The 23,862-nt window shown below is 57.5% G+C and overlaps 1 protein-coding gene across 1 annotated transcript; it reads right to left on the reverse strand.

Annotated features, from left to right (window-relative positions):
* Nucleotides 1-1,753: 1,753 nt before the first annotated feature.
* Nucleotides 1,754-23,781, reverse strand: LOC309577311 (Krueppel-like factor 5; the record flags this gene model as incomplete). Its single annotated transcript, XM_082289233.1, has 5 exons — nt 1,754-1,932; nt 5,679-5,738; nt 7,654-8,560; nt 11,962-12,009; nt 23,638-23,781. 5 exons carry the CDS (start codon nt 23,779-23,781, stop codon nt 1,754-1,756), a joined length of 1,338 nt encoding a protein of 445 aa, XP_082145359.1.
* Nucleotides 23,782-23,862: the final 81 nt, after the last annotated feature.

Consider the following 23,862-nt stretch of genomic DNA (forward strand, 5'->3'; position numbering starts at 1 on the left):
TGGAAAACTGCTCCCACTGTTGGGAAAACCACCCAGCAATCCCATGGCCTGTCACCCCCTCCACTCCCACCCTCCCTGGTGGCACAGGAGGCTCCTGGCTGAAGAGCCACAGGAGGAGTCGCCGCAGAGCTGGACCATCGTCCATCCCAAAGCCTACAGCACAACATCGACCCCAAATCCTTCCTGCCCTCCTCTCCTGCCAAACAGAGCGGCGGGGTTGGGGTTGGTTCTGTTTCTCCAAGGAATAGAACAACCAGGAAGCCAGCAGTGGCTTTGGCAACAGCAGAGAGGAGTGGCCTCCAAATTCCAGCCACCTGGCCATGCCATGGTCCAGCCTTCCATCCCACACATCAATCCGTGTGCCACCCGAATTTATCCAAGGAAAAATAAGAGAGGAGGCGGGCGTGGAAGAAATCAATATTCTGTTGGACACAGCAGGCCCGTTATTTGTTCCTGATTTATTTACAACCCTCCCAGCTGCTCTTGGAACTGGCTCTTGTTGTGCCCAAATTTAACCCCTGGAAGGCTTTGGAGAACAGGGATGTGCATCCCATGGGATGGGGGTAAGGAGCTTAGGGAGCCAGAGGCGGTGAACCTGTGAGGTAGTCATGTCATTCCAGATTCCACTCTGAACTGCAGGATTTATTGGAATTTGGTCCCCAGATGCTTTTTTCCCTTTTTTGTTTTTCCCCATCTGATGGAATGGCAACAGCACAGGCCCGGTGTGATCGGTGGCCACCGAGTCCTTGTGGGAGGATTTTGGGGAAGGGCACCACTGGTGGTTTCTGGGACTCCAGACCTTCAGCAGTGGCTCTTTTGCTGTCCCCTGGGTAGCTTCAAACCCAGGCTGGTTCCCCCAGCGACACCTGAAGTCCAGATTCCTCTTGGAAGCAGAAATGCTAAGGACACAACCATAAAAACCTGGCCAGGCAGGGCAGGCGTTGGCAGTCCCGCGTGAGGTGGCTGCCAGCAATGGGCTCAGTGGGACACAGGTGACGCTTTTGTCACCTGCTTTTGTGCTGTCCCTTGTTTGAAGGGTGAGTTTGTCACAGGTCTGTTCTATGCCCCCACAGAGACTGGGATTGTCACCCCCAAGAGCCCTGGGCACGGCTCCTGTTCTGGCACGGCACCAGTGCCACATCCATGGTCACACCATGGGACAGGGGTCACATTCATGGTTACACCAAGGGACACGGTGCCACATCTGTGGTCACACCATGGGACAGGGGTCACATCCATGGTTACACCATGGCACCGGTGCCGCATCCATGGTCACACCATGGGACAGAGTGTCATATCCATGGTCACACCAAGGGATGTGGTGCCACATCCATGGCCATGCCATGGGACTGGCCAAGAGGGTCCAAGTGAGACCTGTCACAGCCAAGCTGTCACATCCTCCTGGACCTCACCAAAGGGGCAAAAACCGTCCCAAAAGGCCTTGAGACATGAAGTCGCTCCTGAGTGACAAATAAATAGCAGGACTGCTGGAAGAAAGCCCTTGGGAATCTTGGCTCCGTCGGCCCGGTGCCACCAGGAGGCTCGTCAGGAGCTCAGTCTGCAATCAGGGCTCGTCTGAAATGAGCTGGGTGGGTTTCAGTCTCTTGTGAAACCAGAGTCGGGGCCAGGCTGGCAGGAGCTCTCCTGCCGCCTCGGTTGATCGCGGCGCGGGGTCATTCCTATGTACAGGCTCTTCCCTGGGAGACGGGAAGAGTTTGAGCTGCTCTCGGAGGAGTGGGAAGGGAGGCGGCTCCTAATTCTGGTGCCTCTTCATGTGCAGGGCCAGGTGGTCGGAGCGGGAGAAGCAGCGGCCGCAGGCCAGGCACTTGAAGGGCTTGGCCCCCGTGTGCTTGCGGTAGTGCCGGGTGAGCTCGTCCGAGCGGGCGAAGCGCCAGTCACAGCCTTCCCACGTGCACTTGTAGGGCTTCTCGCCTGGCCAGGGGACAGCCACAGGTCACACGTGTGCCCAGCCTCCCAAAAACGCCCCCCAGCCTCTGGGACACGCCCAACTTCCTTGGCACTGCCAGGGCTCCCCGGAGCGCTCAGCCCAGAGCCACCGAGGGACCGCAGGCGGAGCTGCACCACCCAGGTCTCGTCCCTCTCCACCCCGTCCCGCTTTGCCTTCCAGTGCTCTCCGAGCTCCTGTGGGATTTTGGAGCATTTCTGGCTAAAAACAACTTCTGAATTAGGTTGGGTTTTTTTTAATAAAAAGCCCAAAATTCCTAAGGAAGGTGGGGGTGGTGGGAGGTGCCAGGAGGAAGACAAGGGCTCTAAATCTAAATTTCAGTCTGAAAAATCTAAATTTTTTTGAAACCTCCATTGAATGTTGGCAGCTGTCCCATCCCTGGAAGTGCTCAAGGCCAGATTGGATGGGGTTTGGAGCAACCTGGTCTGCTGGAAGGCGTCCCTAAAGGATCAGACAGCCTTTAAAGACCCCTCCAAAGCCAAACCATTCCAGGATTCCGTGACCTAACGCTCCACACCTCCAAGTTCCCCGCCAGCAGCTCTGTACACAACGCATTGTGTTTCCCTCAGAGCGTTCAGGTGATGTCATCCCCGTGCCCTCACCCCCTCCCTCCCAAACACACCCATTCCCAACCCAAATCCATTCAACCGGGCACCTTCCCAGCCAGCTGGGAACTGGGCCGGAAAAGGCCGTGGCCGCTTCCAGCGGGGCCGCGGGGCTGAACCCTGGCTGCGGCCCTGTCCCCACGCAGGGCGTGGTGCTCTCAAATATTAGTGCTGCTCTTAACAGCCTGAACAAGCAGGCAGAGTTCAGGGAATGTGCTGACATTCCCGACCTCAAATATTTACCCTTTCCCGGGCCAATTGCCGGGCGCAGCGGCGCGGCGGGAGCGCACGTCCGCACGCAGCACGCGTGCACGGGCATGTGTGCCCTGCCCTGCCGTGTTTCCAGGGATTCCTTCCTGCCCGTGCTTCCAGGGACACCTCCCCATGCTTGCAGGGAGCTCTTCCTCCCACAGGCTGCTCCACAGATCCAGGGAATCCTGGAATGCCTTGACTTGGAAGCCTGTCATATTGCACTGACATCCAGGGGTTCCTACACCGACTTCCAGGGATTCCTTCCTCCCCATGCTGCCCAGGGAGCCCTTCCTCTCCCAGGCTGCTCCGTGGAATCAGGGAATCCTGGAACAGCTCGGCTTGGAAGGGACCTTAAAGCCCTTCACATTCCACCCTGCCCAGACCAGGTTCCACCAACTTCCAGGGATTCCTACACCAACTTCCAGGGATGACATCAGTTTACAGGGATTCCTTCCTCTCCCTGCTTCCCAAGGAGCCCTTCCTCCCACAGGCTGCTCTGCAGAACCAGGGAATCCTGCAATGCCTTGTCTTGGAAGGGACCTTAAAGCCCATCTTCCCCAGGCCAGGTTCCACCAGACCGGGTTCCACCGTGCACTAGATCCAAGTCCTGTCCAACCCGGCCTTGGATAATTGCAGGGCTGGGAATGCCACGTTTGGTCAGGGAAGTGAAATCAGCCACAGCACGATCTCCAGTGCTTTGCCCAGAGTGGGAAAAGCACAAAACCACGGATGTGTGAACCTGGAGGAGGCAGAGCAGCAGGAACACATCCTGCTCCTCCAAAAACCCTGGGCGCTGCTCCGTGGGAAACAGAGGGGTGTTTTTATGGCTCGGGTAAACACAGCACTTGCAGAGGATTTACAAGGACTTGGTGGGGGTTTTACGGGACTTGGGACATGCCAAGACAAAGGCAGGGTTTGCCCAAAGTAGGATTTTCCCCAAAGTAGGATTTTCCCCAAAGCAGGATATTCCCAAAGGCAGGATTTGCCCCTTGCAGCCTTGTCCCCTCCAGGTCACCTGGCTGGGTCAACCCCACCAAGGCCCTTTGCTCCCAAACAGTGCCAGGTTGATCTCCAGGATAGAAGCCCAAGGTTTCCCATTGTCCCAGGTTTTCCATTGTCCCAGGAGCTGGCTGTGTCTCCCAGGACAGCACGGCAGGGCGGGCTCAAACAAAGGATCCAAGGTGGCATTCCCGGCCCCGGGGGTTTATATTTAATCTCACAATGGCACCCAGGAAATGAATGGTGGCTCCAGGAGAGGAAAACACCCGGCCCCTGGCAACGGGAAACCACAAGGAAAGAGCTCCCAGATCATGGATTTCTCAGGCAGGGAATGGGAGAAGGGACATTTTTAACCCATTGGGTGGTGGAGCTGAGGCAGGGTTTGGGGTGAGTCCTTGCTCTTGTAGCTCTGGTGATGAGCTCAGCGAGGCAAAGCAAAACGTGAGGCTTAAAAACATTGGATGCAGAGATGCCGGGCCTGGGTTGTAGGACGGCTCTGGATTGGATTCCCTACATTTTGCTCATCCCACACCCATACCAGTTCTCCTGACCCCTCAGCTCACATCCTCCCTCACCTCTCCGCCCTTCCCTCTCACAGGAGGGGAGGGGAAGGAGGCAAAGCCACTTGGATTTCCTCCCTGATCACTGGAAAACTTGGAAAAACCAGAGTTTTACTGGATTTCAAACCCACTCAAGTTTTCCTGGGTACATCTTTATATGTGATGGGTAAGGAGGTGTCCAACTCATGGATCACATCCTGGGCACGGAGCTAAACCCTGTGCTCCCAACCAGAAGGGACAAGAGATGTTTAATTTAATTTTAAAGCCCTGATTCCAGACTGTGATAAATCCCTATCGGCACCCAGCTCTGGGACAACATCCTTCCTGTTCCTTTCTTCCACCCCTTCCGTGCTCTTTTCCAGCCCCCTCCTCCCCAGCTCCTGCCAAAAAAACATCGTGGCTCACCCACAAAGCGAAATTCTTTGTTTGAAGGGCTGATAAGGGGAGGAAGGAACGGAGCCAAGAGCAAGAACCAATTCCCAGCCGCAGAGCAGGGTTTGGTCGTTGTTCATAAAAAAGAGAAGTGAACTCTGGGCCCGGCTTAATTGCTCTCAGTAAAGATCAGCCCTCCTATAAAAGAGATTTATGAGGGCACTGATGGTTCCTGGACTACCTGGGGATCTGATAAGGTTTCAGGTATAATAAATGCCTTAATGAGGGCGCTGGGGCTTGAATGCACGGCACGAGTGTCACGGAGCTGGGATCGGCCCAGGGGAGCTGAGCAGGAGCTGCTCCGTGCTGGGGTCCCTGTCTGCACCACGGCACCCTCGGGAATGAGGGCACAGCCCAGCCCTGCACGGATTGGGAGCCCTTCTCTGGGTGGGTTTGGAGGGAGTGGTGCCCAAGAAGACACGAGGGGTTCCCCCCTCTCCTTGGGAGCTCTGACACAAAAGAGATGCCCCGGTCTCCTCAGAGGTCCCAAACGTGCAACACAGGCCTTCTGCAACCTTCCTGGAGGGTCAGCAGGATCAGCCCCGGGTAGGATTTGGGACATCTCAAGGGAAGAGCTCAGAGTGACAGAAAAGCACAGAATCAAGGAACAAATCAGGTTGGGAGGGACCTTAAAGCTCATCTCACACCACGGTAACTCCCACTGTCCCAGGCTGCTCCAAGCCCCAGTGTCCAGCCTGGCCTTGGACACTTCCAGGGATCCAGGGGCAGCCACAGCTGCTCTGGGAAATCTCTTCCAGGGTCTCCCCACCCTTGCAGCCAGGAATTCCTTCCCAAAATCCCATCTCTCCCTTTTGGGGGGGTTTGGTACCTGAGGCTGGCAGCACTTCCTGGAGCTGCTCTTACCTGTGTGAGTCCTCTGATGTGCCTTCAGGTGGGAGCTCTTGGTGTAAACCTTTGAGCAACCTGCAAGGACAGAAAAAAACCACAATTTCCCTGTGAGAAAGGGGGCCCTTGCTCAAACAAACCCTGGTGTTTGAGGTGAGGGACAGAGCTGGGCCATGCAAATAAGCCTGGCTTGGGCTCAGTATTAACTAAAGAGCGTTTGCTCTGAGGCAGACAGACTCGAACACCTTCTCCTGCCACCCATGGGAATTGTGCTGGGAATTAGAGGGGGAAGGATCAAGCACAGAGGTTCAAACCCCTTTTTCCACCAGCAGGATGAAAACCCTCGATTCCCCCCCCCCATTTCTGGTTTTGTGCTGCCCTTTGTCTCCCTGGATTCCAGTCACAGCCGATATCACTTTGCAAGGCTGGGTTTTGTAACAGCCCCGGCCCAGCAGACGTGCTACAAATGTTCCAGGAAGGAGGAAAGAGCCAGGGACAGTCACAGCTTGGCTTCCAGGTGCCAGAACAGAGCCAGGGACAAGTGTTTTCACAAGATCAGCAAGAACAGGTTTAATCAAAGACAGGGTTTAACAGAAACACCAGGGCTGGGGAAAAGTTCCAGCGGCAGGTGTCTCAAAACGAGTCGGGTTTAATTGCTCCCAGGTTTCAGTTGGACAAAGCTTAAGGAAGCCTCTGCTGCCCTTTCTGGCCCTGCTGCTTTGTGTTTTGATGAGGACATTCAAATACGAATTTGAATTTTTATCACCTGCACAAGCAGCACGGGGACATTTTTTGTCCCAGGGTTTCCACCCAGCCCAGAGGAGCCTCTTGCCCAGGATCAGCAGGACAGGGCCCATCCTGCTCAGGACGGGCAGGAGCTGCTTCTCCCCTCCTGGGATCATGGCTGGAGACAGGACCTGGAGCAGGCAGAGCCTCTGGGCTGACCTCCAGCCACTCCCATGCCATGGAAAGAGCCCATAAATCTCACAGGAGGCAGTTAGGAAGTGACTTTCCTCATTCACACACCCCCATGGGAAAACTGTTTGCTAATCCACAACTGGTCAGCACTGGGGATCAGCCCAGGAAGTGGGAGGTGTGTCCTGGCTCCAGGAGCGGCGATTTCCAAGCCCTCAGACTGCTCTCACTGGGATCTCTCAGTGGGATTTGCTTCCCTGATGTGTGTCATGGAATCCCAGGTGGTTTGGCTTGGAAGGCAAGATCACCCAGTGCCACCTCCTGTCATGGCAGGGACACCTTCCACTATCCCAGGCTGCTCCAAGCCCCATCCAGCCCAGCCTAGGAGACTTCCAGGGATCCAGGGGCAGCCAGAGCATCTCTGGGCTGATCCCCAGCTTGAGGGCTTGGATCAACCTGGGATAGTGGAAGATGTCCCTGCCCATGGCAGGAGGTGGCATGACATGGCCTTTAAATGTCCCTTCCAACCCAAACCATTCCGTGAGTGCCCTTCCACAGCTCCTGATGCAGCCACGGAGCCACGTCAGGACAGCACCGGGACATTCAGCTCATTGCCTTTGGAAGATCAGAGCTGGGGCTACAGAGAGAGTCTGGGTCTCCTTGGGGGAATTCCCTGCTGGTTTTCCACTCGCTGTGAGACAGAGGGAAAGGAAGGGTCAGTGGGAATGGCAGAGTGGCTTCACGTGGCTGCTTGGGGTTGGGAGAGACCAGAGCGAAGCAGCAGCCCAGGAGCAGATTCCCAGGTGCAGATTCCCAGGTGCAGATTCCCAGGAGCATCCCTGGCCTTGCAGGAGCTCTCTGCCTCTCTGAGTTGCTTTTGCCAGAGTGTAAAGGGAGAGGGAAGGGGACAAAACAAGAACCGCACCGTGCTGGTGGGATCAACCTCTTCTACTCCCTCCTGCTTCCCTGGGGCTCCATCCACAGCTCCATTCCAAAACGGATCTCAGATTATCCTCCCTGGACACCCCCACCCATCCTCAGGGTGCCAAGAGCCCCCCAGAGCCCACCATGAGCACACCTGGGTAGTCACAGTGGTGGATCCTCCTCTTCTCCAGCTCGGGGTTGTTGCGCCGGTTGTACTTGGGGGGCTGCATCACGATGTGCCCCTGGGAGAGGCCCCCGATGCTGTTGGGGACTGGGGGGATCTGGGACGACTGGACCAGCTTCAGTCCAAAAGTGGCCTCGTAGGACGGCGGGGGAGAGATGGTGTTGATGAGCTCGGGTTGGTTCTCGGGGCTGCCGGGCTGCGAGTTGGGGGGCGAGGGGGGCAGAGTCACCCCTGGGGTGGGGTAGAACTGCCCGGGGATGTTCCCGAAGCTTCCCTGTCCCTGGGCCACGTGCGGGTACTGCTTGAGGGGCCCTGCTGGCTGCACAGGTCTGTGGGCCACGCTGGCCATGGAGCCCGTGGACATGGTGACCCCGCTGAGGCAGCTGATGGCCGTGGTGCTGCTGCTGGAGGAGGACGCCAGGGTGGGAATGTCGGCGCCGGCACCGCCCAGGGGCAGCTGGAAGAGCTGGGACTGCTGCGGGTGCGCAGATAACGGGATCTCCGCGGGCATCTCCTGCTTGATGAAGATGTTGTTGACCGCCACCGACTGGGGCATGCTGAACACACTGGTGAAGTCGGGCAGCGTCTGCGTGGGGCCGGAGGCGGACGAGCAGGGCTGGGAGAAGCCGGTGCCGGGCTCGGTTTTGATCTGAGGGAAGGGGGCCATGGATTTGGGGGGCCGGTAGAGCCCCGTGCGCAGGTGCGTGGTGTCCGGCAGGATGACGTTGATGTTCACGCTGTAGGGCGTGGAGCTGGGCTTCTCCGTGGAGAAGAACTCGTCCACCACCGAGGCGCTCTCCCGGCGGTACTTCTTGTCCGGGAGCATCGGCATGGGCGGCACCTCGCTGGACAGGTACTTGTCCATCTCCGAGCGTGCCTGGGGCAAAAACACGGACACGGGAGCTGGGAAAGGTGACCTTGACACCCAGTGGGGGGAGGCCAACGTCCAGCGGGGATTTGAGCCAGCAGGAAATGGAGGGAGCAGCAGGAACGGCCCAGGAAGCCGAGCTGAGGTGATTTAGCTCCGGGTCTGACTCAGCCAGACTCCCCAGGGCTGAATCAGCGGCCTCTGCCCCACTTCCCCCCTCCCTATCTCCCTGATAACAGCGGGCAGCCAGGGAGAGGATGCAGGTAGGACACAAATCACACCTGATAAAGGGGAAGCAAGCTTTGGCTACAAAGCTTTGGCTACAGAGCTTTGGGTACAAAGCTTTGGCCACACAAGCACCGGGAATGGGTTGAATCCAGCCAGGATCACACCTCAGGTTGGATCTGCAGCCCACCTTGGACACGCTGGCTCTGGTCTCCTTTAAACTCAGCAGCCTGAGGAGTGTTTTATTCTGGGCCAGTCTCTTTAATGAACTGAGGAATTCTAGGACAATATCTTTAATTAATTGGGAATAATTTGGGCCTAGAAATCTAAGTGATGTTGCCACTTACTCAGTGGGTTCTGAGCCTAAAATGGGAAAAGTTCCTGCCTTCCTGCCTCACCTGGGCAGTGACTCAGCCCTGGCTTAACCTTTGGGTTAGTTTTGGTTTTACAGAGCTGTTTTTACAAGCCTGGCTCCTTCAAGCTACCAGAACCTCTGGCTCCAGTTCCTTCCCCTCCTGGTTCCCGCCTGCTGTGGCATCCCACTGGATCCAGGCCCAACAATCCAGCAACCCGATGGAGAAATCCTCGAGGAAATTCATCTGCTGGCACTGGGTGACTCAGGTTCTGCTCACTGTGGTGGCAGATCCCAGCACTGAAGCTCTTGTGCAGAGCTCCAGCCCTTAATTACGTGGTTCTCCAAGTGTCAAAGCCCTCGGAGGCTCGTTCCAATGGAGAGCAGCTGGAAAACCACCAGGTTTCCCTGGCGGAGCCCAGAGCGCACTCCAGGAGCAGGAGCCGAGCTCAGCCCACGCCCTGAGCCGAGGTTTCCAGCCCTGAACCGTGTCACCAGAGTGCCATGGGCCAAAGTCAGCCCTGCTGCCACCTCAGGGCTCTTAACAAAGCTGGGAGGGAGCCAAGAGATTTCCTTGCCCTTTCCAGGGATAGGATCACGGAGCTTCCAGCTCGTTCAAAGAGCCTTTGCACCTCTGGGAGCTGTGCTGGCAACACATGGCTGAGCTGGCTGTCACCCAGGCATGGGGACAGCCACAAATCCACCCTGTGCCACTCGGGAAGGAGCTCAGGGAGGCCGGGCTGGGAAGGGCCGTGCTGGGACTGGTGTGTGTACACACCGTGCTGGGAGCCCTATGGAATCAGGGAATTGCTGTGCTTGGAAAAGACCTCGAAGGTCATCGAGTCCAACCGTGACATGTCTGTTCTCGTCGAACGTGGAGGTCCTGGAAGCTGCTGTCCTGGTTAAAGGAAGCTCAAGCAGCTCCTCTGGACAGGGAACCCTGGCTCAGGCTGAGCCCAAAGCTACTCATGGAGTCACAGAATATCCCAAGCTGGAAGGGACCCCCAGGGATCATCCAGTGCAGCCCCTGGCCCTGCACAGACACCCCAACAGCCCCACCCTGGGCATCCCTGGCAGAGCTTCTGGAGCTCTGGCAGCCTCGGGGCCGTGCCCATTCCCTGGCAGTGCCCAGCACCCTCTGGGGGAAGAACCTTCCCTGATATCCAACCTAAACCCCTCCCTGGCCCAGCTCCAGCCGTTCCCTGGCTCCTGTCCCTGGTGCCTGCCCTCCCTCTTTACCCTGAGGCATCAGCAGGAGGCAGGGGAAGGACCTGGGTCCCCTCATCTCCATTCCATCCTCATGGAGAGCTCCAACCCCGATTGCCTCCCTGCTCCCCGTGCTGCCCAGCGCGGGTTCCCTCCCTCGGGAGAACCAAAGCCTTGGAGCCGAGCCCTGGGCACTCCCGGCAGCCAGGCTGGCACAGGCCGGGTTCCCTTGGGAATCAGCTCACCCCGGGCGCCTCGGGATGCCGCACATTCCTGAGCAATGAACGGCCCCACTTGGCAGGAGCAGGGGCAGGGCAAGGTGCTGGGTGCCTTTTCCTTCCACACTTCCCTTATCTCGGGCATTTCACTTTCTCACCTGCAGTTCCCAAGGGAAGGTCCTTCTGCCGCAGGGACCGGGCAGGAATACAAACGTGGAGAGGTGTGGAGCTCAGAGGGCCTTTCCAAACTAAAGGATTCCATGCAGGGCCCGAATTTCAGATCCCAAATCTGGAGACCCCCCTATCCTCTGCCTGTGCCGTGTTTGGTGTCACCCAACCTCCCTCCCTCTGTGACCACCCCTCCCTGCAGAGCACAGCCTTTTCCCAGTTTTTCCATTAAAAAAACACAGTAATTCCCCTTCAGGCTCCTGGAGAAAGGGGTGGTGAGGGACACCAGCCCGGCCCCTCTGCTCTGTGTGTGTGTGCAGGACCCGAACAACAACAGTTCCACCCCATGGAATTCTCCACTACGCCACAGTTGTGCAGGAATCCCAAGCACCATTGTCCTTCCCAGTGGGAGAAACGGGAAGTTTTTGTTTGTGGCCCAGAAACGCCTGGAAAACACTGCCTGGCCAGGTGCTGGCACCTGTGACCCCAAAGCACTTCCCAGCCAATGCCACATCCACATCCAGTGGCTGAGGGAGCTGGGAAGGGGCTGGAGAGTTCCTGATGGAGCTGGGAAAGGGGCTCAGGCTGGAGCAAAGGAGGCTCAGGGGGGACCTTGTGGCTCTGCACAAGTCCCTGACAGGAGGGGGCAGCCGGGGGGGTCGGGCTCTGCTCCCAGGGAACAGGGACAGGAGGAGAGGGAACGGCCTCAGGTTGGGCCAGGGGAGGCTCAGGGTGGATATTGGGGAAATTTTCTCCAAAAAGGGTTCTCCAGGCCTGGCTGGAGTCCCCATCCCTGGAGGGGTTTCACAGCCTTCTGGACGTGGCACTTGGGGACAGGGGCCAGTGGTGGCCTTGGCAGTGCTGGGGAATGGTTGGGCTGGATGATCTTAGAGGGCTTTTCCAAATTAAACCGTTCCATGATCCTACAAAGTCATCAGTCCAGCTGAGGTGACCCAGTGCCACTCCAGCACTCGGGTGCCCTGGCTGTCGCTCCTGGCTCCTGTCACAGGCGCTGGGATGCAGCCCGTGGGGACACACAAGCCATGGCAGTGGCAGTGACGCGCTGGCACGGGGGACTGGCAGAGACGGAGGGACCTGTCCCGGCTGCCAGCGGGGATGGAGGGAGAAAGTGGGAATGGGAAGTGGGGAATGTCCCAGCTCAACCTCTTGGAGACTTCTGTGATTCCTGTCACCAACGGGAGCAGGAGGATGCAAGGGAAGGAACGAGGGAAGCCACTCACCTCCAGGATGAGCGGTGGCATCCGCTGGTCCATCCTCATGGGGTGCAGCTGCAGGGGGCAGGGCTGGGTTAGTGGGGTGTCCTCCCTGGCTTGGCCACCCCAAAGACCCCCCTCAAAAACCCCTGGCCAAGGAGGGCAGCACCCCCCAGAGCCTCCCACAGCCTCCCAGAGCCCCCCAGGGCCTCCAGGTATCCCCCCTGCCACCGGTGTCTCCTCCCACCCCACACCCCGTGACATGGAAGCAGCTGGTGATTGCCCACCATGGGTTGGTGGTTGCCCACCATGGGTTGGTGATTGCCCACCATGGGTTGGAGCTTGTCCGAGGAGGAACAGGGAAGCCTCTTTGGAAAGAAGAGACAAATGGGAAGTACAGAGCACTCCCGAGGAAACTGAGGCACGGCACCTGAAATCCCCTTTATCACCCCCATACAGATGCCGATGTGCTCACAAATGTCCTGCACCTCTCCCTTCTCCTGCCTCCACCTCTCCCAAATTCCCACAGAGGGCTGAGGGCTCTTCCCACATCCCTCAGACCTTTCTCCAAGGTCAGTGCTCCAGACAGGCCGCCGTCCTCCAGCACCAAGCAGAGGGGAAGAGATCTGGGATTTCTCCAAATCCCAAACCAGCATTTACCAGCCTCCTGTGGGCTCATCCTCATTCCACATCCTTCTCCTGCTCACTTCCAGCGTGTCCCTCTTCTCCACAACCACCTGGTTTCACCCAAACCTCTCCCATTCCTCCAGTCCAACAGGACCCTGGAAAAGCCTCCTGTCCCCTCCCAGTTTGGGATGGTCACTGAGACCAGCATGGGCTCAAAACCAGCACAGGTTTCCCTCTGGCACACAGAAAACCAGGAAAACCAACTCAGTGGACTGAGTTTTCCCATTTTTTGAGGTGTTCATATCCTGGGATTGCACCTAAATGGAGAATGTTCCTTGCAAGGCCACAACAGACCAGAGGTCCCAGAGGAGGGATGTCAGCAGGCTGGGAATGCTGAGAGCTGCCATCCCTGGAGATCCATGGGCTCCACGTGGCCATGGAAGCACGAGGAGATGCTTAGACAAGAAATCTCCTGGGCTTTGGGGTTGAAGGCTGTGTCCCATCACTGGAAGAACCACTGGAAGAAGTTCCTGCGTCCTCCAGCCAAGCTCTTCCCCAGGTAATCCCAAGCCTGCAGGGGTGTTCCAGGCGCTGGATCCTCTTTTTGGGATGAAACTCAACTGGAGACCAACAAAGCCTCTGCTCTGCTGGCTGTCTCCAAGCCCCAATGTCCAACCTGGCCTGGGACACTTCCAGGGATCCAGGGGCGGCCACAGCTTCTCTGGGAAGCCTCTTCCAGGGCCTCCCCACCCTCCCAGCCAGGAGTTCCTTCCCAATATCCCATCCAAACCCATTCTCTTTGACTTGAAGCCATCTTTATGTGGCCGGGAAGGGAAAGCCAACGCGAAACTCCTCTCGCACAGCCAAAGCACTGAATTCCAGGGGGATTTCCCCCCCAGAGTCACACGAGTTCAACACTGGAGAAGCATCTCCTCAATTTGCCAGGAAAAAGAAACCAAAATAAAAATGAGAAGGAAAAGGCACAAACCAGTACTTTGTCCACTCCAGTAAGGCCACTGGACACCAGTTTGTGTCACTGGACCAGCAGTGTAACACTCAGCACACCCAAACCTGGCGACCAGAATTCCCTGGAGGAGGGGCTAACCTCAGGAGCAGCCCCTGGGAGAGCTGGAGGATGTGAAGCCCCCAGCCCCAGTAAAACCAGTGGCTCGATGAAGAGGGCAATGCCATCCCAGCTCTCCGGAGTGGATTCTCCAGTGGCTCAGAGGGATGGGCACGAGACCCTCCACCCCTGCCCGTTCCCATAAATCCTGCAGGAGCCTGGGAGCCCTCTATCCCTGGATCAGCTGTCCCAGGCCGGGGGAGCTGTTATCAGCACCGAGATCGATTCAAGCAGAGTCCAACACAAACATTTCTTGGCAGGCCCCAGCTAAACCCGGATTAACCACGAGCACGGAGAGCTGGGCTGGGGCTGGCGGGGCGGGGGCGGGACGTGGCTGTCCCTGATTAAACACCTCCTAATCCGCAGGTGATAAATGACAAACGGCCGGAGGAACATCAGGTGTTGTCAGCACCCGGGCAGCGCCAGGGCACGAGGAGGGAAATCAGTGTTTGCTAAACAGGCAACGAGCTCTGAAGGTGGCACAGGGAGGGGCTGGCACAGGCGGGGGAGTTTCATCAGCCCTGAGCTCCCTCCTGCCTGGCCAGAGCTCCCATTCCAGCTCCCAGATGGGAGATTCCTTCTCAGCTGGATGCCAGGCTCCTGCTCACAGGCAGCCCCCGCTGTGGTGCTGTCACTGCTGCAAAGAGCTTTGGGGACAGGGGGGCTGGAGGAATGTCACCTGTGCCCAGGCAGGGCAGCCACGAGCATCCAGCCCTGGGGTTCAGCATCAGGAGGATGCAGAACTGCTGGAATAAATCCAGAGGAGGCCACGGAGCTGCTCCTCTGCTCTGGAGCCACGCTGGGAGAGCTGGGGGTGCTCACCTGGAGAAGGGAAGGACACAGGGAGAGCTCAGAGCCCCTTGCAGGGCCCAAAGGGGAGAGCTGGAGAGGGACTGGGGACAAGGCATGGAGGGACAGGACACAGGGAATGGCTTCCCAGTGCCAGAGGGCAGGGCTGGGTGGGAGATTGGGAAGGAATTGTTCCCTGGGAGGGTGGGCAGGCCCTGGCACAGGGTGCCCAGAGCAGCTGGGGCTGCCCCTGGATCCCTGGCAGTGCCCAAGGCCAGGCTGGACATTGGGGCTTGGAGCAGCCTGGGACAGTGGGAGGTGTCAGGGTTGGACCTGGGTGAGCTTTGATGCCCCTCCCAACCCAAACCGTTCCTAGGTGGGGGTTCAGGGAATGGGGGAACAGCCAGACACGGCTCCAGCGGGGAAGGGGGGCCTGTCCCCGGCACGAGGGACCCCGGGAGCACAGGTGTGGCACAACGGTCGTGCCACAACCCAGCCCGGGCTCTTTCTCCTCCGTGCACCTGCACGAAACTCCAGCCTCCAAGGGAATCAGCAAACAATGGGCAGGATAATCATCAATCAACCCCCCTGGCACGGCCCTGGCAGTGCCCCTGTGCAGGCTCGCTTTATAAATAGCCTGTATTTATATCCAGATTTGGTTCAATATCAGCGTTTATTGTCTCCTGGTTAAATATTGACCTGGGTAAATATTTGTCCCTCTGATCATTTGGGTTTGATACCGACCTGGATCGACGTTATTTTCTGTTTGTTCCTCAAGTCTCCTGGAACTCTCTGTAAAACGGGATTAGCAAAGAAAGCCCCGGGACTCTTCCTTTCAAGTGCCCAACGTTTGGCTGCCGTAAACAACAAAGCCGAATCCCGGATGGAATCTGAGCTCCCGTGGGAATGTGCTGGGCCCAGGAAGGCCCTGGATGAGCTCCCCTGCTTGCTCAGAACAACTCCAGGATGAGGGGAAGCATTCATGGATTGTTTGGGTTGGGAAAGACCTCTGAGGTGATCAAGTCCAAGGTTTACATCATCCACTCCAGACATTTCCCCTTTCCCTGCAGCAATTCCCTGCCAGGCCACAGATAAAGGATGTGAGCTCCTCATCCTGCCCAGACCTGGGGGTTCAGAGCAACTCCAGGGTGAGGGGCTGCCCTCGAAGCATTCATGGATTATTTGGGTTGGAAAACATCTCTAAGGTGATCAAATCCAACCTTTACATCTTCCAGCTCAACAGTTTCCCCTTTTCCTGCAGCAATTCCCTGCCAGGCCATGGATAAAGGGTGCCCAGACCTGGGGGTTCGGGGTGCTGGGGGTGTCCCAGAGCCACCTTTACCTGCTGTGAAATGCCCCCAGGAGCACAGGGAGATGGGGACGTCCCAAATCCCTTTGGGAGCAGAATCCACCCCCTCGCTGTCCCTGCACACAGAGGGTGCTGGGGGTGCTCAGCCCCCTGGGGTCACAGCTGTCCCCAAGGGCTGTTGGGGTGTTTAAAATTCCCGAGTTTTGGCCACCTGGGAAGTGGGGATCCATGCTGAAATCCCGTGCCCAGGGAGGAGCCTGGCAGAGGCGTCCATCCCCGAGCTCTCCAGCTCCTGGAGCAGGACATGGATCCTCCCTTCTCCAGGTCTGTGCCCATGGATGGCCCAGGAGCTCCTGAGGGTTATCCCAGTGCTCCTTCCTGCCCTTGTGTTGCAACTCCCCAAGCCAATAACGACTTCCCAGCAGCCAGGGAGGCCGGGAATCTCCAGCCAGGCAGCCCCATTCCCAGACTCACTGACTGTGCTCGAAGTTCCTTCCCTCCGGCAGCTGATAAAGGCTCCCTCCGAGGCAATCCAGCTCAGGTATTTATTACTGGGATCATGCCACAATCCCAAAGGCCAAGGGAGCCAGGGAAAACACCCTCAGCCAGCTCCAAGGTCAAGGGGCTGGAAGAGGAGCAGCTGGGAACAGCCAGGCTCCAGCAGCAAACAGAAGCCTTGCCAAAAATAAAGGTTTGAATCCATCATTGGACTGAAAAAACCCAAAACCTTGGAGACACGGAGCCTGGAGCGGGAAGGGAAAACCAAAGGAGCTTCTCCAGATGGGAGGGTGGGAGGTGCCATGTTGGCACTGGCGTTGATCCACATTTTTGGGGTTGATCCCACTTCTGCAGAACCACCAAGAGCCTCCTCAGCACCGGATGGAGCTGGAAGGAAGGGGGGCATCAGGGATGGCCTCTCCCCTCTCCCATTGCTCCAACGCGGTGTGAGGACAACTCTCAAAGCATGGGGAGGGAGGACATGAGGATTTAAGGGAGCTGGACCTCCACAGCTTCCAGGATATTCACACTCCATGATTTCTGAGCTGTTCCTGCTCAGCAAAGGCTGAGGTGGAGCCCTTGAAGGCAAGGGGAGGTTTTCCATCAAAGCTCCTGGAGGCCGAGCTGGGCTGACTCCTGGTGTGAGCTGCTACAGCCCCTTGGGTGGTTCTTTGGGAGAAAGGGAATGATCTAACACCATTTCAACTCCTGGAAGATGGGGAGGCTTGGAGCTGCTCCAGCCCCACCCAGAGCACGGCGGGACTCAAGGAACCCTGGGTTACACAGCACAAATCAGCGCTGGATCTGGCATCAGCCAGGAGCAGGGCCCTCCCTGCAGCTCCATTGCTCCTTCTGGACCCAGCTCCATCCCAGGCCACTCTCTCCCTGACTCTTGGATGTCACCAGGATGACCTGGACAAATTTATCCACCTCTTCCTGACCACAGGACACCGGGATTGTCTTTGAGCTTTCCAGTTCCCCCAGTCACACATCCCTGCCCTAAATCCTGAACGTGCCATGGGAGAGGCTTTGGAGCTCCCAGGGATCCCCCCCAGCTGGTGGGATCCACTCTGCCTCCCTCAGTCCCTGTGGAAGCTCACGCTCCTCTCCAAGGCAGCACATTCCCAAGGACTGACAATGGAATGAGTCACCAGCTGCTTGCCGGGGCTTGTGGAGCCCTCCTGGCATCCAGATCCCACCAAACAGGCCACAAATCCTGTTCTTCCCAGGAAACCACGGGGCAGACCCCGGGCAAGGTCAGGTTTCACATGCAGACAGCAAATCCCACCATCCCTGCGGCTCCAACTTCCTCCCAGAGCAGTTGGGAACACAAACCAAACCCCTGAGGCAGGTGGGAATGCTGGGCTGGGCCAACTCTTCTTCCAAGCTTGAACTTCCCCAGGCCGAGAAGATTCTGCCAAAACAGGGACTGAGGGGGACGCTGGAGCAGATCCATTCCTGCAGCCCCCATTCCTACAGCCACGTGTCCCATCCTGAGTATTTTGTGGGATCGTGGAATGGTTTGGGTGGGAAGGAACCTTAACCATCACCTCGTTCCCCGCCCTGCACCAGCAGCGGCCTCTGTGCTCCTGGTGTTGGCCTGGGAGCAGAAATCCAGAGTTTCCTCCAGATCCAGGGCCTTCCACGTTTTCCCTGTGTATAAAGGAATCCCCAGCTGCTGTTTATTAAGGGAGGCTGATTATGGCCAGTAACAGCTCCCAGAGAAGGCTCCGAGCCCTGGAGAGGCTTCAGTGGGAGCATTTGGGAGCCTGGGCAATGCCAGCCCTGGGAAACACAAGGACTGGGACACTCCTGGGGTCCCCGAGGGGATGACAAACCCCCAATTAATGGCTTTGAGTTTCTCCCACGCCGCAGAACCACCAAACCCCCAAATGTTGGAAGCTGCCCAGAATGAAACGCTTGGAAATGGTTTGAATGAGCAGCTGGGGAGATGCTCTGGTATTCCCAACAAATCTGGGGCCTTTCCACAGTTCAGAGGACACCAAACCTGCTCATTGTGAGGAATTGTAACATATCCAGCCATTCCCGGGTTCAGCTCCCTGAAATATCCCTGAGGAGCAGCAAAATGAGGATTTTGTAGAGACAACATTAAAATATTTGGGGTAAATAAATACACAACCAAAAAACCCCCACGGGCTGGATGGGCTGGAGAGCATCCACATCCTCTGGCCTCTCCAGGATGGGTTCAGATCCATGAGACAAAGTGCCTCAGGTGTGAGGGATGTGGTAAGGGATGGATACTATGCCGGGGTTCGGGATAAACCTTTGTTTTCACAGCAGCTACACCGGGGTGAATTCCTTGCCATTCCCTTCTCCCGCTTGCACTGAAAATCCTACAAACAGCGAGGTGCTGAAATGCGGTTTAATAGCCGCAAATCCTGCTCTGGGTGGGAACGTGAAGGTCCCTCCCCACCACACTGAGAAAACCATAATTTTCCAAGAATTCTCGCAGCATTTCTGAACTCGGTGAAAGATTCTTTGTTTGAGTTTCAAGCCGAGCTCGAACGGGGCTGAAGCTCTTTGATGTGGTAAACAGCCCATGGGGTTTTTTTGGAGGGTTTTCATGCTAGCTCAAGTTCTGAGAACATCTGAATTGTAAACACGAGTTCTCCAATCCCCAGAGCCCGGCGGGACCCTGTGACTCCGGGAATTCGCCAATGGAGCACGAGGAAAGCAAACACTGCAATCGAGCTCACAAGACGCTCGTAAGTGCGATTATTTGCAGTGGATGGGTTGGATAAAAGAACTCAGTGGAGCAGGGAAGGAGAACAAAACAGCGCCGGGAGGTGACCGAACAGGTTTGAGAGGGGGAAAACTCCCGGGCGGTGATGCACGAGGCAGAAATGCATTCCCCAAAGGCCGGGCAGTGAGTTCAGGCGGCGGGGTTCGCTCCCCACACACCGCTCGGGAGCGGCGATGAAGGGAAAGGCGCTGGATCGGAGCGCCCCGCTCATCCCCGCCTTCCGCAGGTTCCCAAAAAGCAAAAACCACCGGGCCACAGGCGCTTTTCCAGCTGAGCCCAGCGGAGGGCAGGTGGCGGGGAGGAGGATGAGCACGGCACACCTGGAATCCCTGTCCCCTTCCCGAGGCAGACTTCCCGCAGGAGAACAATCAGCCTTTGTCCCACACCGGGACAAAGTCGCGGCGCTCCGCAGCTCAAAGTTCGGCCGAGCGATTCCGGGGAGCTGTTCCACGCTGCTCCTCCTTCCATCCCGCTCCTCACTCCCTCCCGCACCCACCCGGGGAACTCCAGGAAAATAAAGTAACGAATATTGAGGATGAACCGCCCGAATTTCCCGGGTTTCGGCTCACTGGGTTTATCCTGCTGCCTCTGGAGTCGCTCAGCCATGGGACCAACCCCTGACCCAGGGGTGGGCTGGGGATTCTCCTGAGGGTCTTCCTGCAAAATTAGTGGGATAAAGGGATTCTTTCTGGGAATCTACCCCAATTCCCTGTGGCCCTGCAGACACCTGTCAGGCACAAAGCCCATCAGATTTGCAAATCCACAGGCTGGTCCCAAAAACATCGGGATCAGCTGATCCCAAAGCAAAGCAGAGGGAAGGATCCCTCCCTCTGGAGATCCCTCATGCAAGGCTCAGCCCCACCAGCTCCCAAACCCATCCTCGTGCCAGAGGGATCAGCTGTGCCCATTCCTCCTTGTCCGGATTTAACTTCCCATCTCTCCCATGCCATTCCTGCACACCCTGGAGCCTGCCTGGGCTGCCAGCACCCTTCAGAAACGGATTTTGCACACTTCCATGGAATTTCTGAACCCTTCTCCAAAGCCAGGAGGATCCCCAAGGGCAGAACATCCATGATTCTCCCCCCAGCATCTCATTCCAGGTCCAAAGCAAAATTCCAAAGCCTCCATCTCCCCTTTCCCTGCAGAAAAGCCAAATTTATTCCCTGCCTGCAGCTCCTGGGAGCCCGAGGAAATGAATCATCCCCCGGGAGCTGTGCTGGGCACTCCAACATCTCTCCTAATAAATAAAGGAGATTTATTTATGGCAGGCAGGGCTCTCCTGGCCCTGACCAGGACCCACCACCCTGGTTCCAGCTGGGCTGTGCAAGGTGCTGGAGCACCAAGGAGCAGGAAAAGCCATCCCTGCTCCAAGGGACAGCCACCCTCAGGCCACCACAGCCACGTTCACGACAAGGATGTGGCACCAAAGGGGGTGCAGGACATGGCACAGGGACAGGGCAGGACTGAAACAGCTCCTGAAAGCCGGAGCATTCCTAAAACTGCTGGATCCAGCTTCTCCTGTGATCCAGCAGCAAAATCCCTGCCAAGACGAAGACAGAGGAGCACCACAGCACTTCCACCCTGTCCCACCATTCTTCCACGCTGCTGGAAGGGTCTGGGAAGGGCCATTCCCGGCACTGAGGATGGGGAGTGCCAGGAAAAGCTCTGGGAATGGCACTTTCCTGATCCCATCCGATGTGTCCAGGAACCGCCCAGGTGCCCGAGGTGTTTTATTCCTCCTGAGCCCCCGACCCAGCCTGAGGGAGCCGAGGACAAGGTGAGGAAGTGTCCGTGGGGCAGGAATCAGGATCAGGGGACACAAAGGGAGCCCTTTGCTGCTGTTCCTCAGCCTGCACCCAAGGAAAATCCCTTTCCACATTCAGCAGGATCTTCCCTGTTTCCCACAGCAGCCTCAGCCCCACTGGGAGCTCACCAGCCCCACCACAACTGCCCCGGGGCCTGGCACAGGCAGGAAGGGGTTAAACCCAGGGCCACGCTGGGGCTTTGTCCATCTCTCTCTTCCCAGCAGCTCCTTCGCTCTCTCAACAACCTCCAACACCAGAATTCCCGGCTGGAGCCACGGAGACAGGGATTGCCTTCCCAAATCCTCGAGGATCCTCAGAGCCACCTGCCCACAGCTGCAGGGAAGCCTGGAGGAGCCAATTCCTGCCCTGTTCTTCCAGGCCCTGCGTGATGCCGGGATGCTCCTCCAGCCCCAGGTGCCCGGGAATGCTGTGGCAGCCAGGTGGGAGGAGGGATAAATCCCACAGGCTCCTCACTCATCCAGGGAACCCGACAGCCACACAAAGAGATCGGCTCCTCCTCTCCTGAAATGTTCCCTGGACATGCCTTGCTTTTGCTTTTTATTATTAATATTATTAATATTATTAATATTATTCTTGGTATTTTATTATTATGATTGTATTATTATTATTATTATTATTATTATTATTATTATTATTATTATTATTATTATTATTATTCCCTCCAGCATCCACCTCTGGAGATTTAAAAAGAAAATGCTTTTTCTGGCTGACCTGACTCAAATCAGGAAGGAAAACTTTCCTCTCACAAGCACTTTTCCCTCCTCTTTTCTCTGCTTTTTTAACTCAGGGCCGCGTGGTTGGAAAAGCCAAGGAAAGGGAAAAGCTGGCTGGAAATTCCACAGAGGAGCTGCTTCCACCTGAGGCAGATCCAGTAAAATTTTCGACAGCAAAGAGATCCCACCTGAAAAGCAATTTTAGGGGGATATATGGCACTGGCACTTCAAAACCACGGGGATAATTTGCTCCTGCCTTTTCCCAAGCTCGGGCAGCCAGAGCAGCGGGAATTGCTCCGAGCTGGAGCCTGACAGGTCACAGCCTTTGGCACCAGCCTCGTCAAACTGATAAAAACCCTTTGGAGCAAAGGCTTCCCAGCCCTGCGGCCTTCCAGCTTTTCCACCCTCCAGCCACAGCTCCCACAGCGCCACAGCCTCTGGAATCTGCTGGGAGAAAGGGGCCAGGGCATGGAAAACTCCTCCCCGGGGATGTGGGGTGCAGCCCAGGGCTCTCGGGGTGTCCCACTCATGGTCCCGCTCCCTGGGTGGGTCTGGGGATCCGTGGGATCTGCTCAGCCCCACAGTCCCAGGATCCCTAAAGGGTCACAGGAGGGTCACTGGCAAAGGGGTGACACCTCCAAGGCCACCCCTCCGCTGCCACCACCCCGGAGCAAAGTGAGACCAAACCCCCTTTTCCTCGGAAGAGCAGCAAAGACTGGGGGGGGAAGGTGTCTCCAGCCACGGGTGTCCCCCTGAGGTGGCTCAGGGCTGGCCACGGCCACACTGCCCCACTGGTCACGGCCCCGCTGCCTCATCCCACCCAGACGGAAAAATGAAAAAAGCCAAGCTCAGCCTCCCCAGCCCATTTTGGGGAGGTTTGGAGGGAGCTGACAGCTCTTCCCCCTGGGAAGGCCCCAGAGATAATCCCCAGCTTTCCAAGAGCCACCACCCCGCTTCTGATCCAGGTAACCCCAACCCTGGCACAGAGGGGCAGGAAGATCACAGGGGAAGGAGGAATGGTCCCCAGTTTGACCCCGCATCCGTGAGCACTGCTGGCAGCCCCTGTGGATCCCAGATCTCCAGGAAATCCAGAGATGCAGACCTGGCCTTCGCCTCCCTGTGAGGGCCAGAGCCCCAAAATGGCCCTTGGAACATTGGTGACACGGGGACAAGGGAAGGGGCAGTGGACACACAGCCCCAAGCCCTGGCTGGTGCCACCCCTGCTGGCAGTGCCCTCGCGGGGGTCTCCAGAGGAGCAGAACCGGGGTGGGGGTCCCTGCGTGTCCCTGGAGCCGGGGGCCGGAGCATTCCCGCCCGGATCAAAATGGCGCTGGGGCCGTGGGGCTCGGGGTTAATCATTATCCCGGGCACCCCGCGCCCCACGGAGCGGGAAAAGGGGGAAACCTCGGCTCCAGGGTGGGGCTGGGCCTGCTTCAGCCTCCTTCCCACTGGGAAGAGCGGCTGGAGGCTCCGTGGTGGGACACGGAGCCGTGTCCCCCTGGCTGGGGTGGGCAGCAGGGCCCAGGATAGGGCTGGGCCTGCAGGAACATCCCAAAGCCACTTATCCAGGTCTTTATCTAGGGGGAATGCTGCCAGGGAATCTCGAGGAGCATTCCTTCCCCGCCGTGGCGGCGGAAAAATACAGGGAATAAAATAAAATGGAAAAGAAGGTCCCGTTTCTCGTCCGGCACACGCGGGCACAGCAATCCCAGGGCCCACGTCCTGTCCTTGCCAGTGGGAGAGCCCCTGGACACCCCTCACCTGCCAATCCCAGGGGCCAGGGATTGAACCCTGGAGTGGGAGCAAAGCCCACACGGACGACGAGGAGCTTTGAAGGCAGACAGGAGGCAAAAAAACCCAACCCCAAAACTCCCAAACGAAACCCAACACGCCCAGGAGGAAAGCCGGCGGAGGGGGAAGCAGGAGCCGACAAAGCCACGGAGGTGTCGCAGCAACGACGGGAAAAACAAAGCAGAATTCAGCCCAAATCCAGGGTTTTTTCGGGAGGCTCCGCGCACCTGAGCGGGCGGAAGCGGCCCCTTCCCAACGCTTACCTGCGCCAGGTCGGGGGGGTTCTCCAGGGGCCGGGAAGGGGCTTTGATGTCCTCGAAGACCGGGGTGTCCTCATGGGGGTCCCCGGACATGGTGACGGGTTTGAGCGGCGCCAAGACCGCGGCGTCCACCAGCCCGCTGCTCATCCCCCCGCGCGGGGACGGGCCCGGCCCGGAAAACGGGGGGAAAGGGGGGAAAAAAGGGAGGGAAAACAAGGAAGGGAAAGG

The sequence above is a fragment of the Coloeus monedula genome, assembly GCF_965178545.1.
Source record: "Coloeus monedula genome assembly, chromosome: 12".
NCBI classification, from domain to species: domain Eukaryota; kingdom Metazoa; phylum Chordata; class Aves; order Passeriformes; family Corvidae; genus Coloeus; species Coloeus monedula.